Raw genomic sequence first — 18667 nt, 5'->3', positions numbered from 1 at the left:
CGTGATGGACCCCATGGAGAAAGAAAACCACACTTCATCCCAGGAATGAACATTTCCTCCGGATGGAATGGGATAAGCCCATGGTATCCGATCAAAGGACACTAACCGGTGCAAGAAATGAACCAGATGTTGAAACCTAAGTATTTGAAACACAAGGAACTACAATTTTAACTCTGAACCAACAAAGTCAGCCCAAAGCAACTGAGACTATCATTCCTCTGAATAGGAAGGGAACGAGATTTGGAAGAGCCATAAAACCTCCAGAGCATCTGAATTTGTAAAGTCAGAGACTTGAGAGGAGAAGGGGTAGCTTGGAAATATTATATTGTAAATATATTTGGGTAAGGACTTGGAGGGAGGTATAGTATAAGGATGTTCGGCTTAGTAAGGGTTAATGTGGAATTGGAGAAGCAGTACTGCCCACATTATGATGTAGATTCACATGGTGGTGGACTGTGTGCAGAGTCTGACAGAAGTTGGCATGAAGATAGCACCTAGACAGGGCAATACCTCGGAGATATGTATATAGTTGTGTGTTAACAGTAAATAGTTTATATTCAAACACACAACCCTCCACACCCTCTTAGTGAGACACCTTACAACATTCTGCTTTAAGACGGTCCTCAAAACCGACCTCTTTGACCAAGCTTTTGGTCATCCACCCTGATATCTCCTTATGTGGCTCAGTGCCTAACATATATCTGGAATTGTTCCTGTGAAGCGCTTTAGGACATTTTATTACATTAAAGACACTCTATAAATACAAGTTGCTGCAGATTGGATGCAGTAAAATCGCCTGTGTCAAGACAGTTCTCAACAGAATATCACAGCAGGGAATTTTGTGATGCTTTAATTCTGTGAGGAATGTGTCCTTTACCTTTACAGATCTGCACAAACCCCATGACGATGATGAGTCCAAGGGCCAGGAGTTTTCCAGCAGTGAAGAGATCCTGCACCCGGGTAACCCATCGGACGCTGAAACAGTTGACCCAGCTCAGCAGCACTGCGGCAAGGAGAGTTCAGTGAGTGACGACAAAACGCTTCAATGAATATTCAAATATTTTCATGCCCAATCCTGTTTACCTCAGATATAGGTGGACCAGCGCTGTACCTGCCCTGGGAATGTTTGATGGACAGTTAGGGGGAAGGCAATGGCATAGTGCTAATATCACTGGATGAGTAATCTAGAGGTTCGGAAAAAGAGCCATGGTGGTCTTAAAATTTTAAACCTGTTTCTCTCTCCATTGATGCTGCTGTACCTCCCAAGATATTCCAGCACTTTCTGTTTTTATTTCAGATCTCCAGTATCGCGGTATTTTGCTTCTATTATAGTAATCCAGGGGCCCAGGCTATTGCTCTGGGGACATGGGTTCAAGTCCCACTATAGCAGCTGGTGGAATTTAAATTCAATTAATAAAATCTGGAATACAAATCTAGTCTCAGTTATGGTGACCATGAAACTATCATCAATTGTCATAAAAACCCATCTGGTTCGCTAATGCCCTTTAGGGAAGGAAATCTGCTGTCCTTACCTGGTCTGGCCTACATGTGACTCCAGACCCACAGCAATGTGGTTGACTCTTAACTGCTCTCTGAAATGGCCGAGCAAGCCACACAGTTCAAGGGCAATTAGGGATGGGCAACAAATGCTGGTCTTGCCAGTGACACCCACATCCCATGAAAGAATAAAGAAAAAGAAGTGAAGAGGGAGCTTTACTCTGTATCTAACCCCGTGCTGTACCTGTCCTGGGAGTGTTTGATGGGGACAGTGTAGAGGGAGCTTTACTCTGTATCTAACCCCGTGCTGTACCTGTCCTGGGAGCGTTTGATGGGGACAGTGTAGAGGGAGCTTTACTCTGTATCTAACCCCGTGCTGTACCTGTCCTGGGAGCGTTTGATGGGGACAGAGTAGAGGGAGATTTACTCTGTATCTAACCCTGTGCTGTACCTGTCCTGGGAGTGTTTGATGGGGACAGTGTAGAGGGAGCTTTACTCTGTATCTAACCCCGTGCTGTACCTGTCCTGGGAGCGTTTGATGGGGACAGAGTAGAGGGAGATTTACTCTGTATCTAACCCCGTTCTGTACCTGCCCTGGGAGTGTTTGATGGGGACAGTGTAGAGGGAGCTTTACTCTGTATCTAACACCGTGCTGTACCTGTCCTGGGAGTGTTTGATGGGGATGGCGTAGAGGGAGCTTTACTCTGTATCTAACCCCATGCTGTACCTGTCATGGGAGTGTTTGATGGGGACAGTGTAGAGGGAGCTTTACTCTGTATCTAACCCCGTGCTGTACCTGTCCTGGGAGTGTTTGATGGGGACAGTGTAGAGGGAGCTTTACTCTGTATCTAACCCTGTGCTGTACCTGTCCTGGGAGCGTTTGATGGGGACAGTGTAGAGGGAGCTTTACTCTGTATCTAACCCCATGCTGTACCTATCCTGGGAGTGTTTGATGGGGGACGGTGTAGAGGGAGCTTTACTCTGTATCTAACCCTGTGCTGTACCTGTCCTGGGAGTGTTTGATGGGGACAGTGTAGAGGGAACTTTACTCTGTATCTAACCCCGTTCTGTACCTGCCCTGGGAGTGTTTGATGGGGACAGTGTAGAGGGAGCTTTACTCTGTATCTAACCCCGTGCTGTACCTGTCCTGGGAGTGTTTGATGGGGATGGCGTAGAGGGAGCTTTACTCTGTATCTAACCCCATGCTGTACCTGTCATGGGAGTGTTTGATGGGGACAGTGTAGAGGGAGCTTTACTCTGTATCTAACCCCGTGCTGTACCTGTCCTGGGAGTGTTTGATGGGGACAGTGTAGAGGGAGCTTTACTCTGTATCTAACCCTGTGCTGTACCTGTCCTGGGAGCGTTTGATGGGGACAGTGTAGAGGGAGCTTTACTCTGTATCTAACCCCATGCTGTACCTATCCTGGGAGTGTTTGATGGGGGACGGTGTAGAGGGAGCTTTACTCTGTATCTAACCCTGTGCTGTACCTGTCCTGGGAGTGTTTGATGGGGACAGTGTAGAGGGAACTTTACTCTGTATCTAACCCCGTGCTGTACCTGTCCTGGGAGCGTTTGATGGGGACAGTGTAGAGGGAGCTTTACTCTGTATCTAACCCCATGCTGTACCTATCCTGGGAGTGTTTGATGGGGGACGGTGTAGAGGGAGCTTTACTCTGTATCTAACCCTGTGCTGTACCTGTCCTGGGAGTGTTTGATGGGGACAGTGTAGAGGGAGCTTTACTCTGTATCTAACCCCGTGCTGTACCTGTCCTGGGAGTGTTTGATGGGGACAGTGTAGAGGGAGCTTTACTCTGTATCTAACCCCATGCTGTACCTATCCTGGGAGTGTTTGATGGGGGACGGTGTAGAGGGAGCTTTACTCTGTATCTAACCCTGTGCTGTACCTGTCCTGGGAGTGTTTGATGGGGACAGTGTAGAGGGAGCTTTACTCTGTATCTAACCCCGTGCTGTACCTGTCCTGGGAGTGTTTGATGGGAACAGTGTAGAGGGAGCTTTACTTTGTATCTAACCCCGTGCTGTACCTGTCCTGGGAGTGTTTGATGGGGACAGTGTAGAGGGAGCTTTACTCTGTATCTAACCCCGTGCTGTACCTGTCCTGGGAGTGTTTGATGGGGACAGAGTAGAGGGAGCTTTACTCTGTATCTAACCACATGCTGTACCTGTCCTGGGAGTCACTCCCTGTCCAATCACTATCTCTTCTTGTCACTCTCTTTCCTTGTCACTCTCTCCCTGGGTCGCTTTATCCCCAATCACTCTTTCCCCGGTCACTCTCTCCCATGGTCACTATCTCCCCGGTCACTCTGTCTCTGGTCATTCTCTCCCTGGTCGTTCCCTCCCCCCAAGTTACTCTCTTCTCCCCAGTCACTCTGTCCTCCTGGCTACCCTCTCCCCTGGTCGCCCTCCACCTTGATCACTATCTCCCTGGTCACTCTCTCCTCTGGTCACTCTCTTCCCTGCTCACTCCCTCCCCTGATCATTCCCTCCCCTGGCCACTCTCTCTCTGGTGATCCTTCCCTGGTCACTCTCTCCCCGGTCAATCTCGTTCTGGTGGCTGTCTCCCTTGGTCACTGTCCCCTTGCTCACTGTCTCCCCGGTCACTATCTCCCCGGGTCACTCCCTGGTCACGCTTTTCCCTGGAGTCTCTCCCTGGGTCTCTCTCTTCACACTCCCTTACCTTGTCACTCTCTCCAGTCACTTTCTCCCTTGTCACTCAATCCTCAGTAACTCTCTCTCCGGTCACTCACTCCGTGGTCACTCATTCTCCAGTCACTTTCTACGTAGTCATTCTCTCCCCCAGTTACTCTTTGGTCGCTCTCTCTCCAGTCAATCTGCCCTCTAGTCACTTTTTCCACTGGTCACTATCTCTCCCCTGATCCCTCTCCCCTCCGCTCACTCTCTCCCCCAGTCACTCTCTCCCCAGTCATTCTCTCCACTGGTCACTATCTCTCCCCTGATCCCTCTCCCCTCCGCTCACCCTCTCCCCCAGTCACTCTCTCCCTGGTCACTCTGTCCCCTGGTCACTCTTTCTCCCTTGGTCACTCACTCCCCTGGTCACTCTATCCATGGTCACTCTCTCTGGCCACTCTCTCCGCAATTACTCTTTCTCCTGGTCGCTCTCTCCCCTGGTCACTCTGTTCCTAGTCTCCATGTCTCTCTGGCGATCCTTCCCCTGAATATTCTCTCCCCGGTCACTCTCATACTGATGGCTGTCTCCCCTGGTCACTATCTCCTTGTTCACTCTCTCCCCGGTCATTATCTCCCTGGGTCACTCTGTCTGGTAACTCTCTCCCCTGGTCACTCTTTTTCCTGGTCACTCAATCCCCTGGTCACTTTCTCCCTGGGTCAGTCTCTCCCTGAATCACTCTCTCTGCACTCTCTCTTCTTATCACTCTCTCCCCTTATCACTCTCTCCCTGGTCAGTCTCTTCTTGGGTCAATCTCTCTCCGATCACACTCTCTGCTTGTTGCTCTCCCCTCCAGTCACACTCTCTGCTGGTCACTCACTCCTCATTAACTCTCTCTCTGGTCACTCAGTCTGCTGGTCACTCATACCGCAGTCACTCACCCCAGTCACTGTCTCTCCCATTACTTTCTCTGTAGTCACTCTCACCCCTGGTCACTCTCTCCCCCGGTACACCTCTCCCCCTGGTCACTCCGTCCCCTGCTGACTTCCTCCCCTGGTGACTCTCACCCCAGTCACTCTATTGCCTGGTCACTTTCTCCCTGATGACTCTCTCCCTTGGTTAAACTCTCCCTTGGTCACTCCCTCTCTGGTTGCTTTCTCCCCTGGGCACTCTCTCCAGTCACTCTCTCCCTGGGTAGCTCACTCCCCTGTCACTCTTTCCCTTGGTCACTGTCTCCTGTGCTCACTCTCTCCCCTAGTCACTCTGTCCTCTGGTTACTCACTCCTCAGTCACCCTTTCTGCAGTCACTCTCTGTCAGGGCACTGTCTCTCTGGTCACACTTTCCCCTGGTCAATCTCTCCTGTGGCCACTCTCTCCCCTGGTCCCTCTCTCCCCATCCCCTGGGACGGGCTTCATTTGAACTGTGCTGGGACCAGTGCCCTGGCAATCGTATAACTAGGGCTGTAGATAGGACTTTAAACTAATTAGTTGGGGGGGGGTGGTCGGCGTTCAATGGATGGGAAGTTTAAAAAATCAAAAAGAAACGAGAGAGCAGAGGTGCAGGGTGGTGAAGAGGCAAACGATAACCAGTGTGACAGGTGGGGCAGAAAATATAAGCAGGAGAGTGCAGCAGAAATCAGAATCAGAATGAGCAATAATGGTAACAAGTCAAAGCTTAAGGCTCTTTATCTGAATGCAAGCAGCACTTGTAACAAGACAGATGAGTTAACAGCACAAATATATATAAATGAATATGACTTGATAGCTATTACAGAGACGAGGTTGCAGGGTGACCAAGACTGCGAACTCAATATTTAAGGGTATCAAAGTTCCAGGAAAATAGGCAAAAAGGAAAAGGAGGTGGGGTAGCTTTGTTAATAAAGGAAGGTATCAGTGAGGTGGTGAGTATAGGTGCAATAGATCGTGATGTGAAATCAGTTTGGGTGGAAATAAGGAATAGCAAGGGGAAGAAGTCACAGGTGGGAGTCATCTATAGGCTCCCGAAGAGTTGCCTCACTGTAGGACAAAGTATAAATCAGGAAGTAATGGCAGCGTGTAAGAAGGGCATTACAATTGTCATGGATGATTTTAATCTGCGTATCGACTGGACAAATCAGACTGGCAGGGGTAACATGGAAGATGAATTTGTTGGGTGCATCAGGGATTGTTTCTTAGAATAATACTTTGCAGAAACTACCCGGGAACAAGCTATTTTAGGTCCAGTAACATGTAATGAGGTGGGACAATAAGAGATGTCGTAGTTAAGGATCCTCTAGGGGGTAGCGATCATAACATGGTGGAATTTCAAATTCAGTTTGAGGGCGATCAACTCGGGCCTCAAACCAGTGTCCTCAACTTAAATAAAAGCAATTACAGGGGTATGAAGAAAGACTTGTCTAAAGCGGGCTGGGAAAATAGACTAAGGGGAAGGTCAGTGGATGAGCAGTGGCAGACATTTAAGCAGATATTTCATAACGCTCAGCAAAAATTTATCCCGGTCAAAACGTTAACCTGTGGTTAACAAAGGAGGTCAAGGACAGTATCTAATCAAAAACTGCAAAGCAGCAAAAACTAGTGGTAGGCCAGAGGATTGGGAATTTTTTAGGAACCAGCAGCGGATGACTAAAAAACTAATAAAAAGGGAGAAAATTGATTATGAAAGTAAATTGGCAAGAAATATAAAAACAAACAGCAAGAGCTTCTACTGGTATATAAAAAGAGAGAGGGGCTAAAGTGAGCGTGGGACCCTTGGAGGATGCGACTGGAGAATTGATAACGGGGAACAGGGAAATGGCAGATAATTTAAACCAATATTTTGCATCTGTCTTCATGGTGGAGGACACTATAAACATCCCAAAGATATCAAATAAGCAAGGAGCTAATGGGAGGAAAGATCTTGTAACAGTCTCTATCACGAGGGATAAAATATTTGACAAACTAATGGGGCTAAAGGCAGACAAGCTGCCAGGACCTGATGACCTGCATCCAAGGGTTTCAAAGGAAGTGGCTGCAGAGATAGTGGAGGCATTGGTGGAAATATTCCAGAGCTCACTGGATTGCGGGAAGGTCCCAATGGATTGGAAAACCGCTAATGTGACGTCCCGTTCAAGAAGGGAGGGAGACAAAAAGCAGGAAACTATAGGCCAGTCAGTCGAACATCTGTCATTGGGGAAATGCTAGAGTCCATTATTAAGGAAGAAATAGCAACACATTTAGAAAAAGTTAATGCAATCAAACAGAGTCAACATGGTTTTGTGAAAGGGAAATCATGTTTGACAAATTTCAAGTTATATCCAGTTCTTTGAGGATAGAACAAGCAGAGTTGATAAAGGGGAACTGGTAGATGTGGTGTATTTGGGTTTCCAGAAGGCATTCGATAGGGTGTCACATAAAAGGTTATTTCACAAGATAGGAGCTCATGGTATTGGGGCAATATATTAGCATGGACTGAGGATTGGTTAACACACAGATGACAGAGAGTCGGGATTTAAACTCCAACAAATTTGTCAAACACGATTTTCTTTTCATAAATCATGTTGACTGCCCAGTCCTACCATTATTTTCTAAATGTCCACTTATCACGTCCTTTCTAATATATTCTAAGATAGTGAACTGGAATGGGGCAGGCAGATTATGTTCCTGCTCTCTCAAGGCAACAAGCATGTTTAATGTCTACCCTGTCATAACTCCATACTCACAGAGGCAGACTGCAGCCAGGAGTCTCGAGGCGATATAAGGAGGCACACAAGCAGGAAAGACAGGTTGCAGAACATAACTGGAGAATGTCAAAGCCATCACAGCTTGGGTGGTGGGATATATGACCATCAGGGCACTCCACAGCACCAGGAATCTGCGGAAAACAGGAGACGTTTTATCAATGCCAGGCACATTGCAACAACAGAAACATGTCACAGTCCCCATGAAACACTAATACCTGCGGAACTAGGGTTGCTAACTCTGGTTGAATCAGCTGCTGGAGATTTCACCACATCCCATCAATATTTTTATATCTAATAAGCAAAAGTGTTTAAAAATTAAAAAAAAAAAGATTTTATTGCCTCTGGGAGTGTTTTTCGGGAATTGCTCAATGTCCCTGTGATTAGTTTTCAATTCCTCTGCACTCCAGGTAATCCTGGAATGTTGGCAACCCCAACTGTGTCGTGGGTTTGGGCTGGAGGAGGCGGTGAGAGTGTTGGCAGGTCTCTCTCCATCCTCTTCACAAGGGGTGGGGGTGGAAAAGCCAAGGAGGGTGTAGGAGGGAAAATCAGATTGTGTGTGAGTGTGACTCTCACATCCTTGCAGACTATCATGGAGCAGGCTGAATGTAGACCAGAGCAGGGGAATGGGGGAGAATGAAACTGAGAAATCATTGTCTACCTAATGGCCGAGTGATGGTGAGTGTTGCTCTGCCCTGTCCAGTCACAGCTGATGGGTTTGATCTCTCATCCATACTGTTAGCTGAGATGGTGGCAGGCACATTATCGTTGTTCTCAGCACCCCTGGCTGAGGGGAAGGGGACAGGGGGGTGGGCTAAGGAAAATACTCAGGTACTGTTCCTACTCCAGATCATTATCCAATACTCTGTGCTCTGTGTGCGCAGATGCCACTGTGATCACAGTGCAGTTGTTAAGCCTGCCAACATTTACTGTCCAGCCTCAAAGATAAAGAATATTCACTTGGAACCACATCCTAACTCAATGGTGAGAATACCCTGTGACCCTCCGAATACCGCACTCCCTAATTACCCCGGCAATCCCGAAATATCCTGGTAATTGTAAATACCCTGGTAATCCTCCAAACACGCTCTTGACATAGGCGTAGTCCCCTCCTGATTTGGGGATTGTCACTCCGAGCTCGGCGTAACACAGGGAGCCGATAACGGTGATGAAGCCAGCGAGCATCCAGATAATGAGAGCCAGTCCCACAGAACCTGCATGTTCCAGGACCCCTTTAGGGGAGATGAAGATCCCAGAACCGATGATATTACCTGTGAAAATGACACAAGTTGACAACACAAGGTGTTACCATTCTCAAACATTCACACAAAGCTACATCAGGCCATTTGGCCCTTCCTGTTGGCACTAGCTTTTCAGTTGGAGTTTCCTCCTTTCATCCAATTTCTCTCTCTCCTTTTCAAATCCTTATCCAATTCCCAGTTAAATAATCTTTCAGTTTCTGGCTCGATAGCACCCCCCACAGTAAATCATTCCCAATGGGGAATTCTGGCTCGATAGCCCCCCCCCCCCACAGTAAATCATTCCCAATGGGGAATTCCGGCTCGATAGCCCCCCCACCCACAGTAAATCATTCCCAATGGGGAATTCCGGCTCGCTAGCCCCCCCACCCACAGTAAATCATTCCCAATGGGGAATTCTGGCTCGATAGCCCCCCCACAGTAAATCATTCCCAATGGGGAATTCTGTCTCGATAGACCCCCCCCCACAGTAAATCATTCCCAATGCTAATAATCTTCAGTGTGAAAATATTCCTTTGATCCCCCACCGTTGTAATTTGAGATGATCTTCCATGCATTTGACGTAGTCTACTTGGACTTCAGCAAGGCTTTTGATAAGGTCCCGCATGGGAGACTGATAAGGGAGGTTAGAGCCCATGGAATCCAAGGCAATTTGGCAAATTGGATCCAGAATTGGCTGAGTGGCAGGAAGCAGAGGGTGATGGTCGAGGGATGTTTTTTGTGACTGGATGCCTGTGTCCAGTGGGGTTCCACAGGGATCGGTGTTGGGTCCCTTGCTGTTTGTGGTATATATAAACGATTTAGACTTGAATGTCGGAGGGTTGATCAGTAAGTTCGCGGATGACACAAAAATTGGTGGGGTGGTAAATAGTGAGGAGGATAGCCTTAGATTACAGAAGGTTATAGACGGGCTGGTCAGATGGGCCGATCAGTTGCAAATGGAATTTAATCCGGATAAGTGTGAGGTGATACACTTGGGCAGGATAAACAAGGCACGGGAATACATGATAAATGGTAGGACCCTGGGAAGTACCGAGGATCAGAGGGACCTTGGGTGTGAATGTCCACCGGTCCCTTAAGGTAGCGGGACAGGTAGATAAAGTGGTTAAGAAGGCATATGGGATACTTGCCATTATTAGCCAAGGCATAGAATATAAGAGCAGGGAGGTTATGCTGGAACTGTATAAAATGCTGGTTAGGTCACAGCTAGAGTATTGCATGCAGTTCTGGAATCCGCATTATAGGAAGGATGTGATTGCACTAGAGAGAGTGCAGAGGAGATTTACCAGGATGTTGCCTGGGCTGGAGAGTTTTAGTTATGAGGAGAGATTGGATAGACTGGGATTATTTTCCCTGGAGCAGAGGAGTTTGAGGGGGGACATGAGTGAGGTGTATAAAATTATGAGGGGCATAGATAGGGTAGACAGGAAGGAACTTTTCCTCTTGGTGGAGGGATCAATAACCAGGGGGCATAGATTTAAGGTAAGGGGCAGGAGGTTTAGAGGGGATGTGAGGAAGAATTTTTTCACCCAGAGGGTGGTGGGAATCTGGAACTCACTGCCTGAAAGGGTGGTAGAGGCAGAAACCGTCATAACATTTAAGAAGTATTTGGATGTGCACTTGCGATGCCATGGCATACAAGGCTATGGGCCCAGTGCTGGAAAATGGGATTAGAATAGTTAGGTACTTGTTGACCGCTGCAGGCTCGATGGGCCGAAGGGCCTTTTTCTGTGCTGTAGACCTCTATGACTATGACTCTGCCTCTATGTAGAGTAAAGGGTGAACTCTGCTGATAGTTACTGAGCATGTGCTGAGGGAGCTATGTCACAGTGACATCACTCAGCGAGAGGAGATGTATGTGAAGCATCTCAGACAGTAGCTGCAGCTATGTCTTGGTCTTTTTTAACTTTTGAGAATAGTTAACATGTAAAGAAATATTTTTGAACAAAAGACCATTGCCTCCAGTAAGATCTCTTGTAGAGTAAGAAGCCGATGAATCCCAAAATAAACTCACAATAACAGACGCGATATTTCCACAAACTGCAAGAGCATAAGTAAGTCAAAAGTACCTCACCTGGAACTTGGCAACTTGTCTTTTAAACAACCTGAGTGTGAGGGATAGGGTGGTGGTGGGGCCGCGTGTAGTTGAATGTATGTGGAGTTGAGTGAATGGAAGAGGCCATTAGCTGAGCCTGATATAGATGTTATGGTCTGCCCATTCTGCACACGTCAGTGTACGCAGGGTCCAGCCATGTTAGCGTCATGTCAGGGCATCGGAGAGCATTCCGGACGCCATCATTTCATTTCAGAGTTTCCATGGGGCCAACACCTGAGGGCACTAAGGAGCCCAACCTGACGGGCAGGATACAAAGTGGGGTGGGTTTGAGTGAAGAGATAGGGAATGGCTTCAACAGGCTGGGGTCTTAGGGTCCTAAATATTCAATTGTCCTTTTCTGATGACATGAAACTTGTCCATGTGGAAACAGCAGGATTGTGGAAGAATTATTCACTTTATGAATTTTAAGAGTTGCAACAAATTGACCAGTGCTGTCCCAGTGTCAACCGGAAATCTGCAGTAATCTGGTGCTGTCCCAGTGTCAACCTGGAATCTGCAGTAATCTGGTGCTGTGTTTCCCAGTGTCAACCGGAAATCTGCAGTAATCTGGTGCTGTGTTTCCCAGTGTCAACCGGAAATCTGCAGTAATCCGGTGCTGTGTCTCCCAGTGTTAACACTGAAATCTGCAGTAATCTGGTGCTGTGTTTCCCAGTGTTAATACTGGAATCTTCAGTAATCTGGTGCTGTGTTTCCCAGTGTTAATACTGGAATCTTCAGTAATCTGGTGCTGTGTTTCCCAGTGTTAACACTGAAATCTGTAGTTAACTGGTGCTGTGTTTCCCAGTGTTAACACTGAAATCTGTAGTAATCTGGTGCTGTGTTTGCCAGTGTTAATACTGGAATCTTCAGTAATCTGGTGCTGTGTTTCCCAGTGTTAATACTGGAATCTTCAATAATCTGGTGCTGTGTTTCCCAGTGTTAATACTGGAATCTGTAGTAATCTGGTGCTGTGTTTCCCAGTGTTAACACTGAAATCTGTAGTAATCTGGTGCAATGTTTCCCAGTGTTAATACTGGAATCTTCAGTAATCTGGTGCTGTGTTTCCCAGTGTTAATACTGGAATCTTCAGTAACCTGGTGCTGTGTTTCCCAGTGTTAATACTGGAATCTTCAGTAATCTGGTTCTGTGTTTCCCAGTGTTAATACTGGAATCTGCAGTAATCTGGTGCTGTGTTTCCCAGTGTTAATACTGGAATCTTCAGTAATCTGGTGCTGTGTTTCCCAGTGTTAACACTGGAATCTGCAGTAATCTGGTGCTCTGTTTCCCAATGTTATCACTGGAATCTGCAGTAATCTGGTGCTGTCCCAGTGTCAACCGGAAATCTGCAGTAATCCGGTGCTGTGTTTGCCAGTGTTAACACTGAAATCTGCAGTAATCTGGTGCTGTGTTTCCCAGTGTTAACACTGAAATCTGCAGTAATCTGGTGCTGTATTTCCGAGAGTTAACACTGGAATCTTCAGTAATCTGGTGCTGTGTTTCCCAGAGTTAACACTGAAATCTGCAGTAATCTGGTGCTGTGTTTCCCAGTGTTAACACTGAAATCTGCAGTAATCTGGTGCTGTGTTTCCCAGTGTTAACAATGGAATCAGCAGTAATCTGGTGCTGTGTTTCCCAGTGTTAACACTGAAATCTGCAGTAATCTGGTGCAGTGTTTCCCAGTGTTAATACTGGAATCTTCAGTAATCTGGTGCTGTGTTTCCCAGTGTTAATACTGGAATCTGCAGTAATCTGGTGCTGTGTTTCCCATTGTTAATACTGGAATCTTCAGTAATCTGGTGCTGTGTTTCCCAGTGTTAATACTGGAATCTGCAGTAATCTGGTGCTCTGTTTCCAGGTGTTAATACTGGAATCTTCAGTAATCTGGTGCTCTGTTTCCTAGTGTTAATACTGGAATCTTCAGTAATCTGGTGCTGTGTTCCCAGTGTTAACACTGAAATCTTCAGTAATCTGGTGCTGTGTTTCCCAGTGTTAACACTGAAATCTGCAGTAATCTGGTGCTGTGTTTCCCAGTGTTAACACTGAAATCTGCAGTAATCTGGTGCTGTGTTTCCCAGTGTTAACAATGGAATCTGCAGTAATCTGGTGCTGTGTTTCCCAGTGTTAACATTGGAATCTTCAGTAATCTGGTGCTGTGTTTCCCAGTGTTAACACTGGAATCTGCAGTAATCTGGTGCTGTCCCAGTGTCAACCGGAAATCTGCAGTAATCCAGTGCTGTGTCTCCCAGTGTTAACACTGAAATCTGCAGTAATCTGGTGCTGTGTTTCCCAGTGTTAACACTGAAATCTGCAGTAATCTGGTGCTGTGTTTCCGAGAGTTAACACTGGAATCTTCAGTAATCTGGTGCTGTGTTTCCCAGAGTTAACACTGAAATCTGCAGTAATCTGGTGCTGTGTTTCCCAGTGTTAACACTGAAATCTGCAGTAATCTGGTGCTGTGTTTCCCAGTGTTAACAATGGAATCAGCAGTAATCTGGTGCTGTGTTTCCCAGTGTTAACACTGAAATCTGCAGTAATCTGGTGCTGTGTTTCCCAGAGTTAACACTGAAATCTGCAGTAATCTGGTGCTGTGTTTCCCAGTGTTAACACTGAAATCTGCAGTAATCTGGTGCTGTGTTTCCCAGAGTTAACACTGAAATCTGCAGTAATCTGGTGCTGTGTTTCCCAGTGTTAACACTGGAATCTGCAGTAATCTGGTGCTGTGTTTCCCAGAGTTAACACTGAAATCTGCAGTAATCTGGTGCTGTGTTTGCCAGTGTTAACAATGGAATCTGCAGTAATCTGGTGCTGTGTTTCCCAGTGTTAACACTGGAATCTGCAGTAATCTGGTGCTGTGTTTCCCAGTGTTAACACTGAAATCTGCAGTCATCTGGTGCTGTGTTTCCCAGTGTTAACACTGAAATCTGCAGTAATCTGGTGCTGTGTTTCCCAGTGTTAACACTGGAATCTGCAGTAATCTGGTGCTGTCCCAGTGTCAACCGGAAATGTGCAGTAATCCGGTGCTGTGTCTCCCAGTGTTAACACTGAAATCTGCAGTAATCTGGTGCTGTGTTTCCCAGAGTTGATACTGGAATCTGCAGTAATCTGGTGCTGTGTTTCCTAGTGTTAACACTGAAATCTGCAGTAATCTGGTGCTGTGTTTCCCAGTGTTAACACTGGAATCTGCAGTAATATGGTGCTGTGTTTCCCAGTGTTAACACTGAAATCTGAAGTAATCTGGTGCTGTGTTTTCCGGTGTTAACAATGGAATCTGCAGTAATCTGGTGCTGTGTTTCCCAGTGTTAACACTGGAATCTGCAGTAATCTGGTGCTGTGTTTCCCAGTGTTAACACTGAAATCTGCAGTAATCTGTTGCTGTGTTTCCCAGAGTTAACACTGAAATCTGCAGTAATCTTGTGCTGTGTTTCCCAGTGTTGATACTGGAATCTTCAGTAATCTGGTGCTGTGTTTCCCAGTGTTAATACTGGAATCTTCAGTAACCTGGTGCTGTGTTTCCCAGTGTTAATACTGGAATCTTCAGTAATCTGGTTCTGTGTTTCCCAGTGTTAATACTGGAATCTGCAGTAATCTGGTGCTGTGTTTCCCAGTGTTAATACTGGAATCTTCAGTAATCTGGTGCTGTGTTTCCCAGTGTTAACACTGGAATCTGCAGTAATCTGGTGCTCTGTTTCCCAATGTTATCACTGGAATCTGCAGTAATCTGGTGCTGTCCCAGTGTCAACCGAAAATCTGCAGTAATCCGGTGCTGTGTTTGCCAGTGTTAACACTGAAATCTGCAGTAATCTGGTGCTGTGTTTCCCAGTGTTAACACTGAAATCTGCAGTAATCTGGTGCTGTATTTCCGAGAGTTAACACTGGAATCTTCAGTAATCTGGTGCTGTGTTTCCCAGAGTTAACACTGAAATCTGCAGTAATCTGGTGCTGTGTTTCCCAGTGTTAACACTGAAATCTGCAGTAATCTGGTGCTGTGTTTCCCAGTGTTAACAATGGAATCAGCAGTAATCTGGTGCTGTGTTTCCCAGTGTTAACACTGAAATCTGCAGTAATCTGGTGCAGTGTTTCCCAGTGTTAATACTGGAATCTTCAGTAATCTGGTGCTGTGTTTCCCAGTGTTAATACTGGAATCTGCAGTAATCTGGTGCTGTGTTTCCCATTGTTAATACTGGAATCTTCAGTAATCTGGTGCTGTGTTTCCCAGTGTTAATACTGGAATCTGCAGTAATCTGGTGCTCTGTTTCCAGGTGTTAATACTGGAATCTTCAGTAATCTGGTGCTCTGTTTCCTAGTGTTAATACTGGAATCTTCAGTAATCTGGTGCTGTGTTCCCAGTGTTAACACTGAAATCTTCAGTAATCTGGTGCTGTGTTTCCCAGTGTTAACACTGAAATCTGCAGTAATCTGGTGCTGTGTTTCCCAGTGTTAACACTGAAATCTGCAGTAATCTGGTGCTGTGTTTCCCAGTGTTAACAATGGAATCTGCAGTAATCTGGTGCTGTGTTTCCCAGTGTTAACATTGGAATCTTCAGTAATCTGGTGCTGTGTTTCCCAGTGTTAACACTGGAATCTGCAGTAATCTGGTGCTGTCCCAGTGTCAACCGGAAATCTGCAGTAATCCAGTGCTGTGTCTCCCAGTGTTAACACTGAAATCTGCAGTAATCTGGTGCTGTGTTTCCCAGTGTTAACACTGAAATCTGCAGTAATCTGGTGCTGTGTTTCCGAGAGTTAACACTGGAATCTTCAGTAATCTGGTGCTGTGTTTCCCAGAGTTAACACTGAAATCTGCAGTAATCTGGTGCTGTGTTTCCCAGTGTTAACACTGAAATCTGCAGTAATCTGGTGCTGTGTTTCCCAGTGTTAACAATGGAATCAGCAGTAATCTGGTGCTGTGTTTCCCAGTGTTAACACTGAAATCTGCAGTAATCTGGTGCTGTGTTTCCCAGAGTTAACACTGAAATCTGCAGTAATCTGGTGCTGTGTTTCCCAGTGTTAACACTGAAATCTGCAGTAATCTGGTGCTGTGTTTCCCAGAGTTAACACTGAAATCTGCAGTAATCTGGTGCTGTGTTTCCCAGTGTTAACACTGGAATCTGCAGTAATCTGGTGCTGTGTTTCCCAGAGTTAACACTGAAATCTGCAGTAATCTGGTGCTGTGTTTGCCAGTGTTAACAATGGAATCTGCAGTAATCTGGTGCTGTGTTTCCCAGTGTTAACACTGGAATCTGCAGTAATCTGGTGCTGTGTTTCCCAGTGTTAACACTGAAATCTGCAGTCATCTGGTGCTGTGTTTCCCAGTGTTAACACTGAAATCTGCAGTAATCTGGTGCTGTGTTTCCCAGTGTTAACACTGGAATCTGCAGTAATCTGGTGCTGTCCCAGTGTCAACCGGAAATGTGCAGTAATCCGGTGCTGTGTCTCCCAGTGTTAACACTGAAATCTGCAGTAATCTGGTGCTGTGTTTCCCAGAGTTGATACTGGAATCTGCAGTAATCTGGTGCTGTGTTTCCTAGTGTTAACACTGAAATCTGCAGTAATCTGGTGCTGTGTTTCCCAGTGTTAACACTGGAATCTGCAGTAATATGGTGCTGTGTTTCCCAGTGTTAACACTGAAATCTGAAGTAATCTGGTGCTGTGTTTCCCGGTGTTAACAATGGAATCTGCAGTAATCTGGTGCTGTGTTTCCCAGTGTTAACACTGGAATCTGCAGTAATCTGGTGCTGTGTTTCCCAGTGTTAACACTGAAATCTGCAGTAATCTGTTGCTGTGTTTCCCAGAGTTAACACTGAAATCTGCAGTAATCTTGTGCTGTGTTTCCCAGTGTTGATACTGGAATCTTCAGTAATCTGGTGCTGTGTTTCCCAGTGTTAATACTGGAATCTTCAGTAATCTGGTGCTGTGATTCCCAGAGTTAACACTGAAATCTTCAGTAATCTGGTGCTGTGTTTCCCAGTGTTAATACTGAAATCTGCAGTATTCTGGTGCTGTGTTTCCCAGCGTTAATACTGAAATATGCAGTAATCTGGTGCTGTGTTTCCCAGTGTTGATACTGGAATCTGCAGTAATCTGGTGCTGTGTTTCCCAGTGTTAACACTGAAATCTGCAGTAATCTGGTGCTGTGTTTCCCAGTGTTGATACTGGAATCTGCAGTAATCTGGTGCTGTGTTTCCCAGTGTTAACACTTAAATCTGCAGTAATCTGGTGCTGTGTTTCCCAGTGTTAACACTGAAATATGCAGTAATCTGGTGCTGTGTTTGCCAGTGTTAATACTGGAATCTGCAGTAATCTGGTGCTGTGTTTCCCAGTGTTAACACTGAAATCTGCAGTAATCTGGTGCTGTGTTTCCCAGTGTTAATACTGGAATCTTCAGTAATCTGATGCTGTGTTTCCCAGTGTTAACACAGAAATCTGCAGTAATCTGGTGCTGTGTTTCCCAGTGTTAATACTGGAATCTTCAGTAATCTGGTGCTGTGTTTCCCAGTGTTAATTCTGGAATCTGCAGTAATCTGGTGCTGTGTTTACCAGTGTTAATACTGGAATCTGCAGTAATCTGGTGCTGTGTTTCCCAGTGTTAATACTGGAATCTTCAGTAATCTGGTGCTGTGTTTCCCAGTGTTAATACTGGAATCTTCAGTAATCTGGTGCTGTGTTTCCCAGTGTTAACACTGAAATCTGTAGTTAACTGGTGCTGTGTTTCCCAGTGTTAACACTGAAATCTGTAGTAATCTGGTGCTGTGTTTGCCAGTGTTAATACTGGAATCTTCAGTAATCTGGTGCTGTGTTTCCCAGTGTTAATACTGGAATCTTCAATAATCTGGTGCTGTGTTTCCCAGTGTTAATACTGGAATCTGTAGTAATCTGGTGCTGTGTTTCCCAGTGTTAACACTGAAATCTGCAGTAATCTGGTGCTGTGTTTCCCAATGTTTACACTGGAATCTGCAGTAATCTGGTGCTGTGTTTCCCAGTGTTAACACTGGAATCTGCAGTAATCTGGTGCTGTGTTTCCCAGTGTTAACACTGGAATTTTAGTAATCTGGTGCTGTGTTTCCCAGTGTTAACACTGAAATCTGCAGTAATCTGGTGCTGTGTTTCCCAATGTTAACACTGGAATCTGCAGTAATCTGGTGCTGTGTTTCCCAGTGTTAACACTGGAATCTTCAGTAATCTGGTGCTGTGTTTATCAGTGTTAACACTGAAATCTGCAGTAATCCGGTGCTGTGTTTCCCAGTGTCAACCTGAAATCTGCAGTAATCTGGTGCTGTGTTTCCCAGAGTTAACACTGAAATCTGCAGTAATCTGGTGCTGTGTTTCCCAGTGTTGATAATGGAATCTTCAGTAATCTGGTGCTGTGTTTCTCAGTGTTAACACTGAAATCTGCAGTAATCCGGTGCTGTGTTTCCCAGTGTCAACCTGAAATCTGCAGTAATCTGGTGCTGTGTTTCCC

The 18667-nt window shown here is 45.9% G+C and overlaps 1 protein-coding gene across 1 annotated transcript in view; it reads right to left on the bottom strand.

Moving 5' to 3' along the window:
* LOC144682319 (large neutral amino acids transporter small subunit 2-like) overlaps positions 1-10923 on the bottom strand; it is a 48461-nt gene extending 37538 nt beyond the window's left edge. Inside the window, exons 1-5 of the mRNA XM_078544792.1 lie at positions 10917-10923; positions 9253-9270; positions 8924-9155; positions 7840-7991; positions 878-1003 (exon numbers count right to left, since the gene is read on the bottom strand). Of these exons, the coding sequence (XP_078400918.1) occupies positions 878-1003; positions 7840-7991; positions 8924-9155; positions 9253-9270; positions 10917-10923 (535 nt within the window). The remainder of the gene's footprint in view (positions 1-877; positions 1004-7839; positions 7992-8923; positions 9156-9252; positions 9271-10916) is intronic.
* Positions 10924-18667: the final 7744 nt, after the last annotated feature.

The sequence above is a fragment of the Cetorhinus maximus genome, chromosome 6 (assembly GCF_964194155.1).
Source record: "Cetorhinus maximus chromosome 6, sCetMax3.hap1.1, whole genome shotgun sequence".
Classification (NCBI taxonomy): Eukaryota; Metazoa; Chordata; class Chondrichthyes; order Lamniformes; family Cetorhinidae; genus Cetorhinus; species Cetorhinus maximus.
This window is presented reverse-complemented; position numbering and strand designations above follow the sequence as displayed.